Raw genomic sequence first — 27,091 nt, 5'->3', positions numbered from 1 at the left:
TCTCGTAATAATTATATACAAATATAGTTAGAAATTTTACAATAAAAATTCACACAAGTCATTTGAACTGCCTGTGAAGAGTAATCAGACTACCGGTAATTAATCGTTTATTTGTAGGCTCTAAGAAGATTGTCACCATGGACAAGTATGAGAACTTGGGATTAGTTGGGGAAGGTAGTTATGGAATGGTCTTAAAGTGTAAGCATAAGGAAACTAACCAAGTCGTGGCAATCAAAAAGTTTCTTGAGAGTGAGGAGGACAAAATGGTGAAGAAAATTGCAATGAGAGAAGTTCGAATGCTAAAGGTGAGATATAATAAAGTTGCTTTGTCAGCAAAATTTTGTTTGAAACCTTTGAAACTGTTAAGTACTATATATGTACTGGTACAGTTACCCTGGTATTTGCAAGATATCACTGAGTAGTTTGGTTGTGAATGAATTTCCAGCATCTTAGGGTGTCATAGAGTCACTGAATTACACATGGGATTCTATTTGACAATAAAAAATGAACTAAATTACAAAATCATTATTTGATGTGAAGCATTTTTTCTAAGATTGGCCTGAAACGAACTCTATAACTTTCTATGTCAGTGCTTGTCAAAGTTTAGGTCATACGTAGCTGGTACATTCACCCTGTGTATTATGAAGCCTACCTGTGGATCAGCATAGTAACGCATAGTAACACCACAAAGAACATAAAGAATGTCATTAAAGCTAGGAAATGAATTCATTTCCCAGTCAATGTATTGTGAAACACAGTGACATATGGCAGAGTTGTCAAAGTAAAAGGAAATAGAATGATGTGTACTGTTTTATTGTTTATTGTCAAGTGAGGAACACTTACCGGGTAATATTTATGTAGCAAGTCAACCGTTACTAGACCTGTCTTGACAATATAATAAGACTGACCACATTTGCATTATGCATTGTCACCACTATAACAATAAGCATTCTCATGAATACTGTATTTACTTTATTAGCAGTGCATAAACTATCAAGCATACTATACATGCATTGTGATTGTAATGGAGCAAATACAGTACATTTCCTCTGTCAGCAGACTGTAATTAGCCTTCTACTACTGTCTGCAGTTTCATAAATTGGATTGTGTCTGTCAGTTTATTCATTCATCCATCTGTCACATTCTCGGGTTTATGGACTGATTTTTTCCAAACTTGGTACTAGTATCTAGTTCATACGTATAATGGTTCAGTACCGACATGCACATGCACATGCACCTGATATTTTTTGACTCACATTACGTCTTAAGCTTACTGAGAAACATCCATTATTTTTTGGAATATTTTTGAAATTGGTAGCTATTTTGTACGTCATAGATATTTATTTGTGGGAATTTTTAGTCTAACTTTGCCTGAACATCTGTAACGTTTTCTCAAAAAGTTCTCTAGCAGATATCAATGAAACATTGTTACATTGGATCTACAATTTTGTTTCATGATTTTCACACTAATAACATATTGAAAAACTATGCTTCTGTTTATCAGTTTGTACTGGTTGCTACTGAATATTCATGATATGATAATGAGGCTTTATGATTTAGAACTTAATTAAATAAAATTTTTACTTAAATTAAATCTTCTACCAAAGTATGTATAAAGTTTGATGCAATTTATTTTTGCATTATGATTCAAATTTTTTTCTAAAAATATATTTGTGCCAGGTGATAGTTCCAGATAGTTTGTTTGTGTGTAAATCGCGATTGCTGGCATATAGTGCATTTTGCCACAAGAACCATACTGCATGTTTGGGACTACGTGACAGACCTGTGTGACCCTTGTCCTATCATAATACCATGATGGCAATTTAATGCACTATCCTGTCGTCAACCAAGCCCGTTCAAACACAAACACTTGTGGACTCTAACCAAGGTTCGTCCAATGTTGCAATCTCAACCAGTATTTGTACCTTGCTATTGAGTTTGTGGCACACTCACCCAGGATAGGGCTCAACCATTTTTAGTATAATTTGAACTATGGTTTACCGGTCAGATTAAATGTCTATGTAGATTTCTCTCCTATTTTAATATTTTGATGCATTGCATTCACAACCTGTCCTCACCATGTCAACTGAGCAAACTGAATGAGTTTATTTTTTCCAAACCAACATAACCAATTTTATTTAATTATTTATTATTTTTTTAGGCCATTATTTCTTATTCAAAGACTGGGACTATGAAATTTATTTCTTGTTTATAGTATTATTAAACTAAAACTCTAACAATCATACAGTAAACCATTTTATTTTCACTGCTGGTAATGTTTGCACTCTCAGTATTTTATGATATTCATGACAACAAAATTTCAGATAAGTCACTGACAATCCTTGTTATAAAACCCCAGAGAAATTTGACTGTGCCAAATTTATTTGATTTTCATCAACTTGTCTGATAAAATGCTTTATCATAAAATCTTAAGGAAATCTAAGTGCAACTATTTTGAGTGGCAAACTATGCAGATGACCTAGTTCTGAGTTCACTAACCACTTTTGCAGGACCAAATCAAATCAATATACTGCCCACATATTGTAAACAAGAACAACTTAATTTATTATAAACAAAAGTTATTTTCAGTAAAAGGTCACACACAAAAGTTAGGAAGGCCGCTATATGATACTAAACCCATTGGTTGTTTTACACCTACATGGAGGTTTAATGATAACATTATCAATTAATTTTAAGGCGGCATTAGTTGAAAAAGTTATGAAAACTGCTCTCAACAATACATAACATAACATCATCAACATAAATGCAAAAATATATATTTCTACTGAATTTGAATAGCCATCTTGTTATATGAAGCTGAAGTTCAAAAATAATAAATTTCATTAAATTGGATATACATTGTAACATTATCAGACAAATTACATCTTAAGTTTGTAAGCATACACCTTGTTTAAATCACGGCTCCGAGTATATAAAAGGAAAGATGGCCGCCAATTTTCAGTATGCAAATGACACTCAAGCGTGAAACATCGTTTCAGGATGCCCCACAAAATCACTCTTTTTCGACAGTCTTGTATATATCTGTGATACAATTTCAATGTTTACCGATAATTTACAAGTTCTGAGCGATGTCAGTGTGATTTCCGCCTAAAAGCAACGGGAAAGCATAATTCAGACAGTCGTTTTGACTGCTCAAAATGACTCAGTCATGGATTTATGCAAATGCAAGGTGTTCATCCCAAGTTGTTTGTTCAATCTCTGGATATGTTTATGTAATTACTGAGTTGATGATGTAAGTGATAAAATGGAGCTAATAAGAAATGATATGCTGTGAGCTGTTTGTCCAGTCACTTCTGAAGCGTCGTCCACGCTCCACGAAATGTCTGGCCCAAACGAAAAATGTTATGTTCCCTGAAATATATCCCTGCAGTGAAATTATTGGTGACCGACAACATTGCGTAAAAAAAATGTATGCGTGTTTGTGTTCAAGACATTTTTGTAACGTGCAAGTCGCGCATATATTTTTGTATATTGAGTGTCGGGCAACTGGGTTGCATAATGTCATTATTACTTAGCAGACCAGACATTATACTGTGCGGTCACTATATATATTGTGTAGGTCATTCAAATAAACCACAATTATTTGTGACGAAGTGCTGTTTCGTGCAAGCACAGAGCTAAATAAGGAGCTCCATGATGGAAGTAAGAAAACTGTTTTCAAAAGATTGCGGGGGCCCCGTGAACGTTGAACAACGCAATTCAATAAGTCCTTACAAATCGGATAATAGTGTAATGCATAATGTTAGCTTACGAAATTAACACCTTGGTTGAAATTATAACAGCTGTGTACCAGGTAAACAACTGGCTGGGCGCACTTGTGCAATCCCTGGGATCGTGGAGACACGCTTTAAAGTGCCTGTGAAATGACTGCTATTTTTACGCCTAAAATTATCATTTGATACATAAATATTATTAATTTTTATGTTTCTAAGCATGAATTATTTTTTTAGGTGAAAAAATGTGTTTCAAACTCAGTCTACGGCAACTTTATTTTTGTGTATTTTAAAACGAGGCTCCTCATTAGCTTCTCATTTGCATACAGAAATTCCCCTTGTGACGTCAGAAGGGGAAGACGCATGGCAGCTTGCATTGCCGATACGTGTAAATAAGGCAAATTTCTTGTGCAGTTTTCTCGTCTTTGACTAAATTGTCACTTATGTACTTGTTCACCGAGGAAGAATGGACTATAATGAACACATAGTATCAATTTTTGTTGCATAGGGTTGAGTTAGATGAGAAATATGTCCGTTCTGGTGTAGCTGGTCACCGTGATCGTCACGGACACCGGCGCACGTTTGTACACTGTCGCTGAACAAAATAGAATTTGACGTCGGAATTATCTCGTTATTTAGCAGGTTACTAGGCACGTCACTACACTGTTTTATTTCATCGATCGTCTGAGTAAAACTTTCAAAATTAAAATAACAGAGAACATATTCTGACATTCTAAACATTAGACTATAGTGATCACTATAAAATAATTAAAAAAACGACAAATCACAGTTACTAAATAAATGACAGCCGCGAGGAAATAAATTGACTTTTTGTTGAAATAGGTGAACGCGTCGGGTAACGACGAGGGCAAGTGCGTTAAAAGCAGCGTTTAATTGGATAACAAAAATAATCGAGATCGACACACATACAGATAAACTCTACTAGAGTGACTGTGCGCGGATCAAGCTGCAAGCATGGTGGTAAAAAAAGAACAGAGGTGTGAATTCGACATTCAACACCAATCACCAAACAATTCAAAAACTTTTAGCCTTCGAAAATGAAAACAATTAGAAGTGTGTAAGGGCTGTGTAATTTCCTGTTTGTCCGACGCTTCGTTTTCGTGTCACTGTCAAAATTATTGCTACTTTTACCTAACAGGGACTAAACGATAAAACGATAATCACGATCGCAAAAAAAGTCAACTCATTTGAAACACTTGCCGGACGTCTCTCTCTCTTCTAAAATCCGCCTCTGTGATCATGGGTCCGGAATCTATTTCTTTTAAAAGTGTTGCGCCAGGTTTACATTAAGTGGCTTTCGTCCACTGATGTCGCACCTTCGGATCGATTAGAAACGTGTGAATACATACACTATGACTATACGTTTCACTGCAACTGCCCTCAACACAACACAACAACTAAAAACTCTCTCCCCAAAAAAATAAAATAGACAAAAAAAAAATGAAAAAACGCTGACCGAAAAATGTGTATTGTTTAAAACTATACTGAATGACGGCTTGGGGGTATGACTTCCTCTCACATTTTTGTCATTTGGTGGCGCACTTTCGGCGAGAGTCGGAAATCCGGAAACAGTCGACCGTTTCAGGATAGGTGGGCATGGCTACAACACGAGAAATATCCCAAATTTACTTGGATACGAGTAATCATTTTCAGCAAAAAAATCAATAACTGCCCATTTCAGTGGGACACAGATCTAAAATGGGAAACGTGAGGGTGGGCATTGCACAGGCACTTTAAATAGACACACTGCCATTGGCTGCAGTTATAGGACAATTTCCTTTGTTAATTCCCAATTTTCGAGTTCTCAATGGCAGCTAATTTACATATGCGTTTCAAGGGGTCGCCGTTGCGGGGGCGTACTCCCAGTGGGGTTGTTTTTAGCTGTTCACAGAAGCGTAACAATGTAAAATTTGCATTCGAAAAAAGTTTCTGAATTACGTCAGTTTCTACAAGAACGAGGAATAACTTGTTGTAATACACAAAAGGCCAAACTGATTGAACATTGAACTCGTGAAACTTGCAAATGAGTTAAAAGTTCGCCCTTTAGAGTCTGACGATCGAGAAACCTCGAGCAAGCGTAGCCGTACAGTTCAGGACAAGTGTAATCTACCCTGACATTAGAAGATCCGCGTACTATCAAAACCTGGGAGAAAAACCTCCATTACATGCCATCATTCGAAACTGCAGATATATTTGCTTACTTAATACATCGATGTGACTGGACACCATCCAGGTTAGAGGAATATCGACTTGACAATGGTTTTTTTCTGTACAAAGATGGACGTATTGTTTCCGTCAAGCTTCACCATGTTAAAGAAACTGAAGTTATTTACATCATGACTGAGTGTGTTCGAGAAACATCCCAAAACGAAAAACCTTACCAATGCTGTTTTCTGGTTCAGAAATAATTTCCGGTGGCTGTAATTGCGTTGCATATTAAAGTAAGTTTTTTTATTAAGAACTAGACGAAACTACAAGCGTCACTGAACATATGTTACACTTCCGCTCTCTGTCGACGTGACTTGAAATAAATGTTATTAATAATCGCTTTAATGATTGTAATGCAAACACTGTGTGGCACTACTATTCAGTATCCAGGATTTTGACTCGCGCCACAAAGATCGCGCAACACAGGTCGGCACCAATGTTGCATGTATATGGGACAAGCCGAGAAAGGTATCCACCCCCTGCAACTTACAACCCAGAAATAAAATCATGCCATGAAAACATTGAAGATTTAATCAAAGCTATTTACGATATTTCCTCTATGAACTCATGAACCACATGTTGGATCCAATGTTAAACTCAGTAACAGAACCATCAACAATTCCGGATTTAGGCAATAAATTCAAATCTTCAACTGCTACTAATTTTATACAGTACATGGCAAATGAACTCACTGTGTCCGACATTGAACTAATGGCATTACTTTCACTAAATGAACGAAACTCGTCGCATTGGTTTAAATATCGACATGGCCGTGTAACAACCAGTATAGCTCACTGCATGCTTCATATGCGGGAAACTAATAATTTAGACAACTACATTGCGAAAACAATACTAAGTACTCGCAATCAGCAAGTGCAGTCTCCGCACCTAGATTTTGGCATCGAGAATGAACCTGTCGCACGCCACTTATATTTTGAGAAGTACCAGACTAGACATAAAAACGCCGACATTAAAGATTCAGTTACGTTAGAATATTTTGTCAGATTTTTTTATGGCACTGGAAGAACAGCAAGGAGCGTTGCAATACCAATTTACCATTGTGATTATTGCGTCCTCGAAAATAAGCGAAGAAATTCACTTTGCGTGAGTCAGCAAGTAAACGCCAAAGCTGTGGTTATTTTAACCCCACTCAGAGCTGTGACAGTGGTTGTCATCCGGGTACTTTGAGAGCCCTCTAGCGACTTTCTAGCGAAAACCGGGAACTCGAAAATTGGTAATTGGATGTCAAATGTTTTTATTTAAATAGTGGCAACAATTAACAGATCTTCAAAAAGACTTATATTGACAAACTAAGTCACCAAAGGATTACATTTGCATTAAAAAAAATATTTCACCCTCAGTTAATAATTAGGCCAAAAATCAACACTAAGAATGTATTAAAGGCAATAACAAACAATTTAAAACAAATTTGTTATAGTGAAGTGTTCACTATAATGAAGCACATAGTACATTTGTTATGAGTGGGAGACATGCTATGTGTTCATTCCTCAGGAAATTCATTATAAAGGTGTTCGTTATAACAAGGTTACTAACCAAAGTATTAAACATAGAACATGCTTAGTCAAATTCAGGACATGTGCCCATGATTTGCATATTATAATATAGTGTGCTGCTCATTTTTGAAATGCTGTATTTTTATTGGTTAAATGATATGTCGTTCAGCCCTGTTACTAGACGATATCTAAGCAGTCCTGGAGGTCAATGCACGAACAAGATTTTGTTTGTATGCGGCTTATCAAAATAAATGTTTTCCCACATTTGTATGGATTGTTTAAGGTAGAAGCCTACACATAAATTATACCAGAGTTTATTCATTTTTCAATAAACTGTACTCCAAGGCAATATAAGGATATTGACTTAAAAAAAGTTGGGGGTCACCAACCTTATTTTTGAAAAATTGATGGTTGTATTTTAGTGGAAAGTCGCCATTTTGGCACTATTATAATGCTTTTACTATAGGTTCCTATGGCAGGGATATTATGCAATATCTCAAAATCTAGCCTGGTGACATAGGCTGAAAAAATCATATATTGTTAATAAAGGAGTACTTTTTGTTGTTCTGAATTATTTAAAAAATCTGGGTTTTAAAAAGTGTCAAAAAATGCAATTTTTCTTTAACATTGTTTTCTATGGAATTGTTTTAAAAATAGTGATTTTCAAGATATATTAGGATTCATTTCTCAAAAAGTTAAACTGTAACACACAAAATAATGCTATTTCATTGTACCATGGGACATTAGCTTCATGATTGTACATAATAAACTAATGAACATTGTCATGCGATTTATCACCAATTTGTCAAAAATTATGAGTACCAAGGTAGGCTTCTACCTTAAACAACTAATTTGCCATTAATTTTTCAGGTTTCATATTTCAGACATTCTATTAATTTTCATCTGGAAATTTACCTATTTGCGCATGTTTGCCTGTGTAACTGAAATGCTAGCGTCTATGATGCGCTAACTACACTGTCTATTTCATGTCAAGCTACCATTGCATGTGTATTCAATTGTATTGTATTAAAATAAAGGACTTCATACTGTTCATTATTGTGGGATAACAATGCTCTGACTGGAATGTTGAATCAAATAATGAATTGACTAGTCTCCCCCATTATTGAACACATTTTGTCCTTGCTGTGTTATAATGCCATAATGGCGTTGTTTTTTAATCCCTATTTGAAACAGACAGATTCGTAAAACCCAAGACACCAATATCTGATTATATGTACACTGCAATAATACGTCAATTCAGGATTAAATACCCTGAATAGCACAATTGATGCCAAGATATGTTATGGTGCTAATGACATTAATATATGATACAGACATATTGATATATTTAATTGCAACAAATGACAATTTGATACTGTAAAATGACTAATTTTCACACGGTTTAAATTTCACTGATTTACCATTCCAGGCATATTCAGTGTGTTTTAAATTCACGGTTTTGTCATTTAGATAATGTGTTCTATGCTAAATTTTACATATTCACTGGGTTTTAATTTAGCGCATTTTCCAGTCAGCGAAATAAGCTAAATTAAAACCCAGTGAATAATTACCCCCTTTACAGTATTAAACATTGTTGCCAACTATGTATATCAAAATGTAATAACTAATAATACAACTTTATTTATTTATCTGTATTCTTATACTTGTTTTATTTTTCTTCATTTGCTAACCACAAATTTGTAATTCATGCAATAAAGATATATATTTATATTTGCCTAGCAATGATCACTACATGTAAGTCATCACTCAAAAGCTATTATTGATCCAGGAACAGCCTAAATTCCCTTCAGCTGTTGTAGCCATATTTATCAATTCATATTCAATTATTTAAATTTATATTTTGTTGTATGTACAAAATTTAAAACTTATTATGTAATGTATTGTGCTAATTGAAGGGCAAACCTGTCTCACAATCGTTAAAAATGGCTCTATGAATCAAAAAAACAACATAATCCCAGGTCAGTGATAACAATGATACTGTTCTACTGGTAAATATGACCGTCAAACTACAGATAGTTGTATTGAATATTAGGCCTTGAGATGTCTACACACATAAACAGTCATGAACAGGTGGTACTATGGTACTTGCTGGAGAGAATAATGGATATAGGATGTTGGCTTGAGGCCAGTTTTATTACTAAAGGTAGCTAGGTGATTTAGTTACATTATACGACTGCCTTGTGTACAACTAATGCAACTGAATAAACACAAGGCTATTCAGTGTACAACCAGACTAAGCATGTTTGATTTTATGAAGACATTTAGAATTTTCTACTAAGAGGGTGGAAATTATTTTATTATAATCTTTCAGTGACTGGCCTATTTTTGAGACACTATGGGAAAAAGTTAAATGTGCAAGATTTTCAAATAGAACAAACAAACATCATAATTTCATCAAAACTTTGGTTAATAAGAGAGTGTAAGGGAAAAATATTTCTCTGCAATTTAAAATGATCAGTTACAGACATTTAAATTTTTTTTAAAGGCATTCACATTCAAGGGATTTGTGATTTGTGTCATAGAAACTGTAATGACCATACATACTTAGTATATTCAAAGTTTAGGTTAGGCCAAAAAAAACATGTTTTGGATGTTAGAACATGCTAATTTTCATAAAATAAAAAAAAAAAAACGGTAAATTTTAATTAGGTACGGTTTCTGAAACAATTGTTTTTTTTCTTTGGCCTTTTCATTTGTTTTACTCAGAGATTGAATTCATAGAGTTATACTCAATACATATTAGAAAATCAAATTTCTAAAATAAAATATTGCTGAAATATTGACAAATGATATTGTAAAAAAATTGTTTTAGCTGTAATTGAATGTAAAATATAGAAATATATGTGTACTCGGTAAATTTAATTTAAAATATCATCCCTTCAGCGAAATAGTGAAAATAAATTCCAGTAAAAAATTAAGTATTTCATAGAATACAGTATTTCTAAAATGTTATTATGCTTACATTTGTACACATTATATTCAAAATTAACCGGGATTATGAACTTGTTTTCAAAAGTAAAACTGATTTGCTTTATCAGAATCACAATTCAAAGAGAAGCACATAAAGACTAAACATTTCATTTATTGTATACTGGATTTAATACCTCTGTCATTTACGCAAGTGCATTTAAGCCGCTATTGAGCATGTGTGCAATACATTATGTGTGATAACTTCCTATTTATAGTAATTACTTTATTATTTACTGTATTAGGTCTATTACAGTAGCTTTGATTATAATGGTATGATGCAACAAAGATCCAGCTTCTATTAGAGCATCTACACATATGAAAAATGGTGAATGGGTGTGACTTCTATTAGGGATGTGGCTTCTAATATAGATTTTTCTAATATAGGCTTTGCCTTATAATAAAAGATTATATATTTAAAATTGAGTATTATTGTTACCAAAAATTAGCCCCTGTAACAGGACACAGTCTGAGACAGGAGCTCTTGGAATTAGTTCTGTTCGTTCATCCGTCCGTCCGTCTGTCTGTGTCACATTATAATTCTGAATCTCATGATCTGATTTGAACAAATTGTTCAGTGTAATGTGCTCAGCATATTTCATGATGATTCATGCGTTTTTTCATGCATGTGGAACTTGTTTTTGTCACTGTTCGACAATTCATTGATAAATTTCATTCAAACTTCACATATATGTAATGCATGTTATATGTATTGATAGACAACAGTTTGACAATCAATGTGTTTTAAAGGTATTATCAAAATGTGTAATTTTTGGTCAAAAGACTAGGGTGAAAATGATGATTTTTTTCAATGTTTTAGCTTTGCATTGACCAATTTCAAATTTGTAGTATATATACTCAGTATTATGAAACATATCTACAAGTTTTATTGTTAAGTGTATTAAGGGATATTTTAAAGGTGTCACGAAGTAAGCTAGCATCATACCACAGTTAGAGGCACACCTTATTCACATTGTGTCATGGGATCTTTAGCACCCTTTCAATTATAATACTGAAACAAGCCAGCTGCCGAGTTATTAAAGTACTCGACCCACTCGCAAACAATGAAATACACAAAATTTTTGCAAATATTTTCTTCATTGTAAAAAAGTTTTACAATATTAATAGTACTGGTACACAGGGAAACATTAATTCGCTGTACCATAGAATGATTACGGTACAACACATGTCAGCGCAGAGTGAGGCAGTGGCGCCCTCGTAGGTAATGCTTATATTCAACCATAATAAACTTGATATTTGAATTTTGGTGATGAAACTTGCAAATATCACTGAGCATAATTATTTATAATCACCACTTAAGGTAGCGAGACTATTATTTGTGTTGAAAATTACGATTTTCACATTTATTTATTAATTGATGAAATGCACTATAAACTTTCATGTGATAAAGTCAACATAACATAGAATGTCATGTAAGTTGGTTAAAATGTAGATATTCTGAAGGGAAGCAAGGCAGCCTCAGTAGTGTTTTCCAAAATCAACAACACAGGTTTAATCTGTGTGCCTATAAGTTTCAAAGATAAACTCAAGACAAAGCAATGTTAGGATGTGTTATCAGTAGCTATCTGACACACAATGAGTGTTTCCAAACATTTGAGTGGTTTGTCTCCGCCCCTGTTTGTTTCACAGATTAGTCATTTGCATATGAATGTGTCAGACACAAGGTCACACAGCCACTGAAAAAAAATCATTGATTTTGGTGTTTTCATATGCCGAATTTATCCAATTATAGCTATCCCATTCCTTTATTTTTTTGGTTTCCAATAGCCTTACACATTTGGATGCCCCTACACATGTTAAAACAGACCTTGATGGGAAAACAAATTGATTGTGCCGATAAACAAGCTTGAAAATCTTTGCTGTTACTTCATGGACGTTTTCTAGGAGTTTATGTTTTTCAAAATACAAGGTCTTTAACAAAAAATAACGTATACTTATTGTCGTCGGATTAACACCAAATTTTCACAGCTTTAAGGTGACAGTGAGAGGAACTTGAATGTGTCCAGACAAACTATTTCATCGATTATTTACCAACGAGTTGTGGTTTGAGTTGGGAGCAATGCGACTAAAACAGTAATTGAAATTCAGCACACTATTTTTTAAAACGCGTTGCTTGCATAAAACTGACCAGACACATTCAATTTACCAGACTATTGAACAACTAGGAAAGGTGAAAAAAATACTTCTTATCGCCAGCATTAATGCGTAATTATTTTTTTTACAGAAAAAGTAATTTTTCACCTTTGATTAAGTAACGGGTCATAGAATGCAGATACGGGCATGGCAAACACACCTTTGCAAAGCTTGAAGTCTAGCGATTCTAAAAATATATATTTTCCTGGGTCTATTTGTAGTCATTTAGTCACAATTAGAAGATGAAAACAAGTAAGCAAATAATAGTCCCGCTACCTTAACATTGTATAGTCTAACATCGCAAACCTGTCCATCTGTATGTATTTTGCATACACAAACCTGGCTTCATGCAACATGTGTATCTTTTATAATGAATATCTGGTACACGTATGGTTTCTCTTGGTAATGGAGTAAAATTACAACATGCATAAGTGTAAAAATCTGCTAGCTAGGCTATGAAATAATTCTTACTCTGGCTGTACTATAATACATGTATAGTATATTTTTCTAAATTTAACATATACATGTACAAACATGTATTATGACAAACCTTGTGATGTCAGAGCAAATTGGAAACTGACTTCACACACTACTTTGTCTTGAATGAGGACTAGACGTGTTGTGTTTCAATTTATTCATTGTAGCATTTATCTATGTTACTAATGTTGGGCATTTTCATGTTACACAATTTATTTAAGTATAGTTATATCGCATGCTGTAATCTTCCATGAATAGCTGGTAGGATTTGTTAATAACTCTATCAGTAGATGATGTGTTTAAAGCATACTAAGGTAGCTTTAAGCCTGCTTGAATGTGGCGAAATGTTAAGTTACGCTTGGACTACAAGTGTTGGTTTTTATCTCATATTTGAACAATGGCAATTTGTGTAAATTCAGTTTATATGTGTTAGTTGGCAACTAATATCTTAAGTTTTCAATTTTCAGCAATTACGACATGAGAATCTCGTCAATCTTATAGAAGTATTCCGACGAAAAAAAAGGTTATATTTAGTTTTTGAGTTTGTAGACCACACAGTATTAGATGAACTTGAACGGTATCCAAGCGGATTAGATGAACATATGTGTAGAAAAGTTCTATGGCAAGTTTTAAAAGGAATAGAATTCTGTCATAATCACAATGTAAGTAAAAACATTTCTTACAATGCATCTGTCTATATTTTTATTCAGAAAAAAAGAAAACTGATTACAGCATTGGTAGATCTCTGATGGTCACTAAAACTGTAGACATTTGAATATAGTACTTCCTGGCAGGTAGACATTTGAATATGGTGTTTCCTGGCAGGTAGACATTTGAATATGGTACTTCCTGGCAGGTATACATTTGAATATGGTACTTCCTGGCAGGTATACATTTGAATATAGTACTTCCTGGCAGGTATACATTTGAATATGGTGTTTCCTGGCAGGTAGACATTTGAATATGGTACTTCCTGGCAGGTATACATTTGAATATGGTACTTCCTGGCAGGTATACATTTGAATATGGTACTTCCTGGCAGGTATACATTTGAATATGGTGTTTCCTGGCAGGTAGACTTTTGAATATGGTGTTTCCTGGCAGGTAGACATTTGAATATGGTGTTTCCTGGCAGGTAGACATTTGAATATGGTGTTTTCTGGCAGGTAGACATTTGAATATGGTACTTCCTGGCAGGTATACATTTGAATATAGTACTTCCTGGCAGGTAGACATTTGAATATAGTACTTCCTGGCAGGTAGACATTTGAATATAGTACTTCCTGGCAGGTATACATTTGAATATGGTACTTCCTGGCAGGTATACATTTGAATATGGTGTTTCCTGGCAGGTAGACATTTGAATATGGTGTTTCCTGGCAGGTAGACATTTGAATATGGTGTTTCCTGACAGGTAGACATTTGAATATGGTACTTCCTGGCAGGTATACATTTGAATATGGTGTTTCCTGGCAGGTATACATTTGAATATGGTGTTTCCTGGCAGGTAGACATTTGAATATGGTGTTTCCTGGCAAGTATACATTTGAATATAGTGTTTCCTGGCAGGTAGACATTTGAATATGATGTTTCCTGGCAAGTATACATTTGAATATGGTGTTTCCTGGCAGGTAGACATTTGAATATGGTACTTCCTGGCAGGTAGACATTTGAATATAGTACTTCCTGGCAGGTAGACATTTGAATATCAGTGTTCTCCCCAGACTTCATGTCAAGCATCACGGCCAATTTGCATAACAATGCATCTAATTTGCATAATTCTTATTTGCATAATAATCAGTTTTTCCCAACAAATATTGTCAATCTACAATTAATTAAAGACAAGATATTTTTATATCTGATAAATTTTATATCATTTTACTGCATTGTATTTTTTGTTTTTGTATCAAGTCAAATAAAGTTTGAAATGGAACATCATAAAAAGGAAAAAAAATTGAAAAACTTGTGTTATAGCCAGTCAGTGAATATACTGTTATCCATGGATGTAACTGGTTCACCATTGTGTATAAGTTTTAGTGCCCATGTCACTGTCGGTTCATATAAACGTCGGGGAAAACATTTTTTGGTTAAATATATAAAGTCGGCAAGATATCGAAATATGTTGAAATTAATAAATCAATAATTAAAAAAAAATTCTACAATGGCAGTTCGGCGATTTTTCATTGCAATATACCTTGTGAGTACAACGCTACGATCACCGTAACATTGTCAGCTGACGGCATTGCGTTGGACGGGTATTCACCGCTGCTATTGCGATCATCGGTATCTGACTTTTTGGTGTGAAATACACAAATTGTTTATTAAAACGATTCATTGATGATTATCATAAGCATTACATCTAAATTGCCAACGAGATGTTGTTTTTAAACATCGCGGAAAATCATGCATTCTGCGCCGCCATCTTTGTTACCTCGATCAGAACCCCTGATAGCCCAGCATGCATCGGTCACAATGTTGCAACGTGCATTATGTCGCCTAAGGGCGGCGTTTTTCTGTACTAAGGTACCCTATGAATGGGGTATTTCCAGAGGTCAGAGTTTGTTTTGTCTCATCCCGTCTCGTCTGCTGTTGAATTATTCATACTTTTCTTTCCAATGCGACTTAATTTCACTTGTTCTTTTTTTAATTTTGGAGTAAATAATGTCACCAGCGATTGAGTGATAACAAATCAGAGTGCAGCAAATCGGGGTTGATCTTCCCTACGTACGCCGTGACTTGTTTTGTCACATTGTTGCCGTTGCGTGCAATGGGCAAATTATTGCTACTCTAGTTATTTTTTTTTTTATTTGGAGGCTCTGCACCTTTGAAAGACTTCGCAACATATTGCAGACTTCCGTTTTTATCACTGTCTTTGTATGGCTAACAAAAGCAGGATTACCTAAATCGATCAATACATGTTATTGTTTTAAATACGTGCAAGACGAGACTGACATTTGTAAACAAAAATATAAGCATCACGGCTGAGTGACCAAGCGTCACGGACAAAGGGCAAGCATCACGACCGAGTGTCCAAGCGTCACGGTACCGTGTCGCTTCAGAGGCCTGGGGAGAACACTGAATATAGTACTTCCTGGCAGGTACACATTTGAATATGGTACTTCCTGGCAGGTAGACATTTGAATATGGTACTTCCTGGCAGGTAGACATTTGAATATAGTACTTCCTGGCAGGTAGACATTTGAATATAGTACTTCCTGGCAGGTATACATTTGAATATGGTACTTCCTGGCAGGTATACATTTGAATATGGTACTTCCTGGCAGGTATACATTTGAATATGATGTTTCCTGGCAGGTATACATTTGAATATGGTGTTTCCTGGCAGGTAGACATTTGAATATGGTGTTTCCTGGCAAGTATACATTTGAATATAGTGTTTCCTGGCAGGTAGACATTTGAATATGGTGTTTCCTGGCAAGTATACATTTGAATATGATGTTTCCTGGCAGGTAGACATTTCAATATGGTACTTCCTGGCAGGTAGACATTTGAATATAGTACTTCCTGGCAGGTAGACATTTGAATATAGTACTTCCTGGCAGGTACACATTTGAATATGGTACTTCCTGGCAGGTATACATTTGAATATGGTACTTCCTGGCAGGTATACATTTGAATATGGTACTTCCTGGCAGGTATACATTTGAATATGGTGTTTCCTGGCAGGTAGACATTTGAATATGGTGTTTCCTGGCAGGTAGACATTTGAATATGGTACTTCCTGGCAGGTATACATTTGAATATAGTACTTCCTGGCAGGTAGACATTTGAATATAGTACTTCCTGGCAGGTATACATTTGAATATAGTACTTCCTGGCAGGTAGACATTTGAATATAGTACTTCCTGGCAGGTATACATTTGAATATGGTACTTCCTGGCAGGTATACATTTGAATATGGTGTTTCCTGGCAGGTAGACATTTGAATATGGTGTTTCCTGGCAGGTAGACATTTGAATATGGTGTTTCCTGACAGGTAGACATTTGAATATGGTACTTCCTGGCAGGTATACATTTGAATATGGTGTTTCCTGGCAGGTATACATTTGAATATGGTGTTTCCTGGCAGGTAGACATTTGAATATGGTGTTTCCTGGCAAGTATACATTTGAATATAGTGTTTCCTGGCAGGTAGACATTTGAATATGATGTTTCCTGGCAAGTATACATTTGAATATGGTGTTTCCTGGCAGGTAGACATTTGAATATGGTACTTCCTGGCAGGTAGACATTTGAATATAGTACTTCCTGGCAGGTAGACATTTGAATATCAGTGTTCTCCCCAGACTTCATGTCAAGCATCACGGCCAATTTGCATAACAATGCATCTAATTTGCATAATTCTTATTTGCATAATAATCAGTTTTTCCCAACAAATATTGTCAATCTACAATTAATTAAAGACAAGATATTTTTATATCTGATAAATTTTATATCATTTTACTGCATTGTATTTTTTGTTTTTGTATCAAGTCAAATAAAGTTTGAAATGGAACATCATAAAAAGGAAAAAAAATTGAAAAACTTGTGTTATAGCCAGTCAGTGAATATACTGTTATCCATGGATGTAACTGGTTCACCATTGTGTATAAGTTTTAGTGCCCATGTCACTGTCGGTTCATATAAACGTCGGGGAAAACATTTTTTGGTTAAATATATAAAGTCGGCAAGATATCGAAATATGTTGAAATTAATAAATCAATAATTAAAAAAAAATTCTACAATGGCAGTTCGGCGATTTTTCATTGCAATATACCTTGTGAGTACAACGCTACGATCACCGTAACATTGTCAGCTGACGGCATTGCGTTGGACGGGTATTCACCGCTGCTATTGCGATCATCGGTATCTGACTTTTTGGTGTGAAATACACAAATTGTTTATTAAAACGATTCATTGATGATTATCATAAGCATTACATCTAAATTGCCAACGAGATGTTGTTTTTAAACATCGCGGAAAATCATGCATTCTGCGCCGCCATCTTTGTTACCTCGATCAGAACCCCTGATAGCCCAGCATGCATCGGTCACAATGTTGCAACGTGCATTATGTCGCCTAAGGGCGGCGTTTTTCTGTACTAAGGTACCCTATGAATGGGGTATTTCCAGAGGTCAGAGTTTGTTTTGTCTCATCCCGTCTCGTCTGCTGTTGAATTATTCATACTTTTCTTTCCAATGCGACTTAATTTCACTTGTTCTTTTTTTAATTTTGGAGTAAATAATGTCACCAGCGATTGAGTGATAACAAATCAGAGTGCAGCAAATCGGGGTTGATCTTCCCTACGTACGCCGTGACTTGTTTTGTCACATTGTTGCCGTTGCGTGCAATGGGCAAATTATTGCTACTCTAGTTATTTTTTTTTTTATTTGGAGGCTCTGCACCTTTGAAAGACTTCGCAACATATTGCAGACTTCCGTTTTTATCACTGTCTTTGTATGGCTAACAAAAGCAGGATTACCTAAATCGATCAATACATGTTATTGTTTTAAATACGTGCAAGACGAGACTGACATTTGTAAACAAAAATATAAGCATCACGGCTGAGTGACCAAGCGTCACGGACAAAGGGCAAGCATCACGACCGAGTGTCCAAGCGTCACGGTACCGTGTCGCTTCAGAGGCCTGGGGAGAACACTGAATATAGTACTTCCTGGCAGGTACACATTTGAATATGGTACTTCCTGGCAGGTAGACATTTGAATATGGTACTTCCTGGCAGGTAGACATTTGAATATAGTACTTCCTGGCAGGTAGACATTTGAATATAGTACTTCCTGGCAGGTATACATTTGAATATGGTACTTCCTGGCAGGTATACATTTGAATATGGTACTTCCTGGCAGGTATACATTTGAATATGATGTTTCCTGGCAGGTATACATTTGAATATGGTGTTTCCTGGCAGGTAGACATTTGAATATGGTGTTTCCTGGCAAGTATACATTTGAATATAGTGTTTCCTGGCAGGTAGACATTTGAATATGGTGTTTCCTGGCAAGTATACATTTGAATATGGTGTTTCCTGGCAGGTAGACATTTCAATATGGTACTTCCTGGCAGGTAGACATTTGAATATAGTACTTCCTGGCAGGTAGACATTTGAATATAGTACTTCCTGGCAGGTACACATTTGAATATGGTACTTCCTGGCAGGTATACATTTGAATATGGTACTTCCTGGCAGGTATACATTTGAATATGGTACTTCCTGGCAGGTATACATTTGAATATGGTGTTTCCTGGCAGGTAGACATTTGAATATGGTGTTTCCTGGCAGGTAGACATTTGAATATGGTACTTCCTGGCAGGTATACATTTGAATATAGTACTTCCTGGCAGGTAGACATTTGAATATAGTACTTCCTGGCAGGTATACATTTGAATATAGTACTTCCTGGCAGGTATACATTTGAATATGGTACTTCCTGGCAGGTAGACATTTGAATATAGTACTTCCTGGCAGGTAGACATTTGAATATAGTACTTCCTGGCAGGTACACATTTGAATATGGTACTTCCTGGCAGGTATACATTTGAATATGGTACTTCCTGGCAGGTATACATTTGAATATGGTACTTCCTGGCAGGTATACATTTGAATATGGTGTTTCCTGGCAGGTAGACATTTGAATATGGTGTTTCCTGGCAGGTAGACATTTGAATATGGTACTTCCTGGCAGGTATACATTTGAATATAGTACTTCCTGGCAGGTAGACATTTGAATATAGTACTTCCTGGCAGGTAGACATTTGAATATAGTACTTCCTGGCAGGTATACATTTGAATATGGTACTTCCTGGCAGGTATACATTTGAATATGGTGTTTCCTGGCACGTAGACATTTGAATATGGTGTTTCCTGGCAGGTAGACATTTGAATATGGTGTTTCCTGACAGGTAGACATTTGAATATGGTGTTTCCTGGCAGGTATACATTTGAATATGGTACTTCCTGGCAGGTATACATTTGAATATGGTACTTCCTGGCAGGTATACATTTGAATATGGTGTTTCCTGGCAGGTAGACATTTGAATATGGTGTTTCCTGGCAGGTAGACATTTGAATATGGTGTTTCCTGGCAAGTATACATTTGAATATAGTGTTTCCTGGCAGGTAGACATTTGAATATGGTGTTTCCTGGCAGGTAGACATTTGAATATGGTACTCCCTTGCAGGTAGACATTTGAATATAACACTTCCTGGCAGGTAGACATTTGAATATAGTACTTCCTGGCAGGTAGACATTTGAATATGGTGTTTCCTGGCAGGTAGACATTTGAATATGGTGTTTCCTGGCAAGTATACATTTGAATATGGTGTTTCCTGGCAGGTAGACATTTGAATATGGTACTCCCTTGCAGGTAGACATTTGAATATAGTACTTCCTGGCAGGTAGACATTTGAATATGGTGTTTCCTGGCAGGTAGACATTTGAATATGGTGTTTCCTGGCAAGTATACATTTGAATATGGTGTTTCCTGGCAGGTAGACATTTGAATATGGTACTCCCTTGCAAGTAGACATTTGAATATAGTACTTCCTGGCAGGTAGACATTTGAATATGGTGTTTCCTGGCAGGTAGACATTTGAATATGGTGTTTCCTGGCAAGTATACATTTGAATATGGTGTTTCCTGGCAGGTAGACATTTGAATATGGTACTTCCTGGCAGGTAGACATTTGAATATGGTACTTCCTGGCAGGTAGACATTTGAATATGGTGTTTCCTGACAGGTATACATTTGAATATGGTGTTTCCTGGCAGGTAGACATTTGAATATGGTGATTCCTGACAGGTATGCATTTGAATATGGTGTTTCCTGGCAAGTATACATTTGAATATAGTACTTCCTGGCAGGTAGACATTTGAATATGGTACTTCCTGGCAGGTATACAGTTGAATATGGTACTTCCTGGCAGGTATACATTTGAATATGGTACTTCCTGGCAGGTATACATTTGAATATGGTACTTCCTGGCAGGTAGACATTTGAATATGGTACTTCCTGGCAGGTAGACATTTGAATATGGTACTTCCTGGCAGGTAGACATTTGAATATGGTGTTTCCTGGCAAGTATACATTTTAATATGGTGTTTCCTGGCAGGTATACATTTGAATATAGTACTTCCTGGCAGGTAGACATTTGAATATGGTACTTCCTGGCAGGTATACATTTGAATATGGTACTTCCTGGCAGGTATACATTTGAATATGGTACTTCCTAACAGGTAGACATTTGAATATGGTACTTCCTGGCAGGTAGACATTTGAATATGGTGTTTCCTGGCAGGTAGACATTTGAATATGGTACTTCCTAGCAGGTAGACATTTGAATATGGTACTTCCTGGCAGGTAGATATTGTAATATGGTACTTCCTGGCAGGTATACATTTGAATATGGTGTTTCCTGGCAGGTATACATTTGAATATGGTACTTCCTGGCAGGTATACATTTGAATATGGTACTTCCTGGCAGGTATACATTTGAATATGGTGTTTCCTGGCAGGTAGACATTTGAATATGGTACTTCCTGGCAGGTAGACATTTGAATATGGTACTTCCTAGCAGGTAGACATTTGAATATGGTACTTCCTGGCAGGTATACATTTGAATATGGTGTTTCCTGGCAGGTAGACATTTGAATATGGTACTTCCTGGCAGGTAGACATTTGAATATGGTACTTCCTGGCAGGTAGATATTGTAATATGGTACTTCCTGGCAGGTATACATTTGAATATGGTGTTTCCTGGCAGGTATACATTTGAATATGGTACTTCCTGGCAGGTAGACATTTGAATATGGTGTTTCCTGGCAGGTAGACATTTGAATATGGTGTTTCCTGGCAGGTAGACATTTGAATATGGTACTTCCTGGCAGGTAGATATTGTAATATGGTTCTGTGGTGCAGCTATAAGCTAGTTATAAGGCTGGTTGTGATAGTGAATACAATAAATCAAAACTACTATATAAGACAATATTTTTCATAAATCTTTCTTTTTTTTCCTCTTGTTATATAGATTATTCATCGAGATGTAAAACCAGAAAATATTTTAGTATCTAAATCAGGTGTGGTGAAGCTATGTGATTTTGGTTTTGCTAGGACATTGGCATCACAAGGTGAAGCTTACACTGATTATGTAGCCACTAGATGGTACAGAGCACCTGAGTTACTTGTAGGGGATACCAAATATGGCAGGTGAGACAGCACTTATATACTGTGAAATACTTTATTTTAGCTGGAATCTATTTTCACTGAAAAGACTTTTTACCGTAGGTGTTTTCTATGGAATTTATTTTTACTGATTTTTGGTGAGTTGAATGTAAAATATAGGAAATATAGTATATTTGCTGGATTTTATTTTCACAGAATCATTACGTCAGCGAAAATAGCGAAAACAATTTCTGAGCGAAAATAAAGTATTTTACAGTAATTAGTTTATGTTTAGACATAGGCGGGTGACCTTCTCCTGTGACTGCATAATAATTGTGACATTATACCCAGTTACACCACTCTTTAACTCATGCTATTTACTGTAAACTGTAATAATTTCGCTGCTAGAAATATTCACGATTTTGTGTTTGCCGAGTTTTTCGCGATGAAAATTTTTTGTGATTTTAACTTGAGGAGAAAATTTTAAAATGGCGAATGGGTGCTTTGTTTTTGAAATTCAAAGGGACTGTGGTGTGACCGGACATGTGTAGGAAATGGTTGATACTGATGAGTCCTAATCAAAGACAATAGACATGCCTATTACTGTATTTCACACTTTTATTGTAATATTGTGCATATTGGGAATTTTTGCCTCAATATTCGAGTTGTTTTCATCAGGCGTACTTCCTTACATTTCATGATGTTGAGTTATCTCATACGAAATCCCGATGCTACCATCGTTAGGCCTGGTCTTCCAGATCCAGTGTCAACTGACAATCCTGTTGAAACATATCAAGCTAATGAAAAAGTCTTCAAAGTTCTCACAACCTTGGGTTCTCATGGCAGAAAACGAAAGCGTGGGCAGTATGAAGTTTATAATCCAGAACTCTGTGCGAAGATCTGCAAGTTTGCAGCAGAAAATGGCAATTCCAGAGCAGTGCGCCACTTCACTGTCCATCAATGAAAGTACCATTCGATCTATGAAAGAAGACTACATCAAAGAAGTCCAAAAATCAAAAACTCAACCAGTAACCAGTATTCATCATGCTGAACGTGGTCGACCTCTACTTTTAGGCGAACTTGATTCTCGAGTGAAGCGATATGTAAATAACGTCAGAGACTCAGGGGACATCGTCAACAGAAACATAGTGGTAGCAGGCACATGTGGTATTGTGTTGCAGCGTAATTGGTCCTGCTTCAAGAATTTGGCGGACCTAACGAATTGACACGTACTTGGTCAGAGTCATTAATGCAAAGGATGGGTTACTTGAAACGGAAAGGAACGAAAGCTGCTAGAAAATTACTGGGAAATTTCAACGGAATTAAGAAGTCGTTCTTGGAATGCATCACCAACGCAGTTTCCCAGGAAGCCATACCATCTGAGTTGGTGATCAATTTTGACCAAACTGGCATACATATTGACCTCGTTAGTTCGTGGACATTAGCCAAGGAGGGAGAGCGACAAGTCCCAATCATAGGCCTAGAAGACAAGCAAGAAATAACTGCAGTATTTGCAATGTCCTTGCCCGACGATTTATTGCCACTGCAATAGCTGTACAAGGGAAAGACCGATCTGTGCCACCCAAACATTCAGTTTCCCGCCGAATGGGACATTTACCATACACCAAACCATTGGAGTAATGAGCATAGTATGGGACGATATGCTGATAAAATTCTCATCCCGTATGTGCAGAAAATCTGTGATGAACTTGACCTCCCGGCAGAGCAAAAAGCAGTCGCTATTTTTGATGTGTTTCGAGCTCATCAAGCCGAGAGTTTCCTGCAAAAACTTCATGACGCCGGCATTGTACCAGTCTTCGTTCCCCCAAGCACATCAGAGCTGCAACCACTAGACTTGTCATTCAACAGGAAATTCAAAGATTGATTGAAAGAACAATTCAACAAGTGGTATGCCGACAAAGTTGCTACAGCCCTTAATAATGGCCAAGATGTCAATGAAATCAACGTAGATCTCAAATTATTAACCATGAAACCACTGCATGCCAACTGGCTTCTCCGCGTGTATGACGATCTCCGCCGTGAACGTGAACTTATCATTGATGGATTTTATGACAACATTGCAATATGAATTTGAACATTCATTGAACTGATTTAATAAGTGTCCCTTTGTTTTTGAGATTTATTACCAATATTTACATTTGTATTTATTTATAATATGACATGATCGAACAATATGACGCCTGATAATTTGAATGACGCAGTTGAAGTGCGTTTTATGAAAAAAACAAGTGTTGAGTAAAACATGTACAACTTTTAATGCACAAATTATAATAATTACACAAAGTAATAAAACAATGCTGCATTTTACAACTGATTTATTGTCTTTTGTTCATACTTGTATCATCAACTATCGTGACAGTCACATGTGAAAATAAAGTCGTACATATAGAGCCCGACAAAATTTTCTCCGCTACTAAATTTTGCGTTTTTTTTTTTGACACCGGAAACTCGCCAAATTTTGTAGCTCGCGAAATTAAAACTGTTTACAGTATACTAAGTATGTGATGTTTACTGTCGGTAGTGGACAGTTTTTGTTCATTATTCTTTGTTTGCTAGGAAAGTACACTTTCGTTGTTCTAAACAGTCTGCATTTACTAGGTTATATGTTCTAAACAATCCCTGTTTACTAGAACACAACTGTATCTTTGTTGGAAACTTCTGAATTTACTAATAAATGAGTTTGTTCTCGCATGATCCAAGTGGAGAGCAATACTAAGTATTTAAACAATTTAAGAATAATTTACTTGTTCACATCCCATTCATGATAGTTTCGAAAAGTTTGAACCAAGCTACCGTACTAAGCATGATTTTTATGCAATGAAACACACTTTTTACATACAGTACATATTTCGCTCCGCTGTCGACTTTGTCGAGCGGAGCTTATCATATGAGTGATTGTCCGTCGACGTTTGGCGTCCGGCGTCGTCCGTGTCAATGTTTTACTTTTTCGACTTCTTGAAAACTACAAGTCTGAATGCTTTGATACTTGGTGTATATGTACCTTGGGTAGACCTCTCTTAGATTTGTTCATTTCATGATGATATCTTCAATTCTCTAATTTTCATGAATATTTTTATCATTTTTGGTAAAAAGTGATATTTTCGACATCTTGTTGAAAACCGCAGGTCCAATTGCTTTGATATTACATATATAGGTACTACATGTGGACCTCTCTCAGATTTGTTCATTTTGTAATGATATCTTCAATTTTCTAATTTTGGTTAATATTTTTGTCATTTTTGGTAAAAAGTGATATTTTCGACTTCTTGTTAAAAACCGCAAGTTCGATTGCTTTGATATTACATATATAGGTACTACATGTGGATCTCTCTCAGATTTGTTCATTTTGTGATGATATCTTCAATTCTCTAATTTTGGTGAATATTTTTGTCATTTTTGGTAAAAAGTGATATTTTCGACTTCTTGTTAAAAACCAATAGTTTAATTGCTTTGATATCATATAAATAGATACTACATGTAGATCTTTCTCAGATTTGTTAATTTTGTGATGATATCTTCAATTCTCTAATTTTGGTGAATATTTTTGTCATTTTTGGTAAAAAGTGATATTTTCAACTTCTGGTTAAAAACCAAAAGTTCAATTGCTTTGATATTACATATATAGATACTACATGTGGACTTTTCTCAGATTCGTTCATTTCATGATGATATCTTCAATTCTCTAATTTTGGTGAATATGTTTGTCATTTTTGGTAGAAAGTGATATTTTCGACTTCTTGTTAAAAACTGCAAGTCCGATTGCTTTGATACTATACATATTGTTCATTTTCTAATGATGTCTTCAGTTCTTTAATTGAAATGTGCATTGCTAACAGCGGAGCTATCTCAGCCGATAGGCTGCTTGTTTAATAAATATCATCGTGGCCCAATAAAAACAACCTGGTCTTATTATCGGGGATGCCCTCAACTCATTAAATGTCTAAAAATAGAGTGGTGGGCTTATACTCGGGTAGGTACGGTACTAATATAAATAAATACAAAATTCAGGTCAGTACACAAACCACAGATATCTCTAATCATTTCCCTACCTTCGCCTTGGCTAATCACCCTACCTTTGAAAAGAAATTTTTCTTAAGTGGTCAAATATTTGTAACTTTTCATTTGCATAAACTGGAGTGATAAGGAAACCATAGCCATATTTAGTATATGGAAAGATAACCAAATCCATTGCCATTTAGATTCCATGAAATAATGTGATAGTCCCATCATGGATTATTCCACACATGTTTCTACACTGACCAGTCCATTGTACGGCAGCTCCAGTTTTAAACAAATTTAATTTAATTCACTGTTTACGACATGTATTCATATAACTTCATTCTGTCATGTCTTCCTTTCCTACATTTCAATTTTTATGAAAAAAAAAATCGTCATCACTATGTTGCTTAAAAATTAAAATAAATGTCAGCAATGGGAACAGTACCTCAAACATGTCATCCATTTTGTGTAACAAAAGTCACCTATTGATGACGTCCCTTAGCCCATACCAAGTGCTGACCCTTGTGTGCATGGACGCAATTGAGTCTTGCTGATATGCAAATATGTAAGATTTGCTTAAATCTTAGCTTGTACTTATGTAGCCTAAAAACTATTATCTCAAAACACTTAAAGGGGAACTAAATAGAGCCTATTTTGGTGTTTGTATTTATCAAGTTAGGTATATTGATTATAAATTTGAAAAAAAAAATAAAAAAAAATTATAATCTTCAGAGTTATGTTGATTTAAATATGAGAAACCATAAACCTGCGAAGGACTTCGTTTGCGCCATCTTGC

The 27,091-nt window shown here is 35.6% G+C and overlaps 1 protein-coding gene and 1 pseudogene across 3 annotated transcripts in view; both read left to right on the top strand.

Annotated features, from left to right (window-relative positions):
• LOC100374874 (cyclin-dependent kinase-like 2) overlaps positions 1 to 27,091 on the top strand; it is a 67,877-nt gene that overhangs the window by 7,772 nt on the left and 33,014 nt on the right. For all 3 annotated transcript variants that reach the window (XM_085493941.1, XM_085493942.1, XM_085493940.1), the window contains exons 2-4: positions 118 to 305; positions 13,564 to 13,758; positions 22,142 to 22,320. In XM_085493941.1, the coding sequence (XP_085350067.1) occupies positions 118 to 305; positions 13,564 to 13,758; positions 22,142 to 22,320 (562 nt within the window). The remainder of the gene's footprint in view (positions 1 to 117; positions 306 to 13,563; positions 13,759 to 22,141; positions 22,321 to 27,091) is intronic.
• On the top strand, positions 5,657 to 7,151 carry LOC144352379 (uncharacterized; annotated as a pseudogene).

The sequence above is a fragment of the Saccoglossus kowalevskii genome, chromosome 19 (assembly GCF_978046115.1).
Source record: "Saccoglossus kowalevskii chromosome 19, keSacKowa6.1, whole genome shotgun sequence".
Classification (NCBI taxonomy): Eukaryota; Metazoa; Hemichordata; class Enteropneusta; family Harrimaniidae; genus Saccoglossus; species Saccoglossus kowalevskii.
The sequence above is the reverse complement of the archived record's forward strand: the minus strand, read 5'-3'. Positions and strand labels throughout refer to the sequence as shown.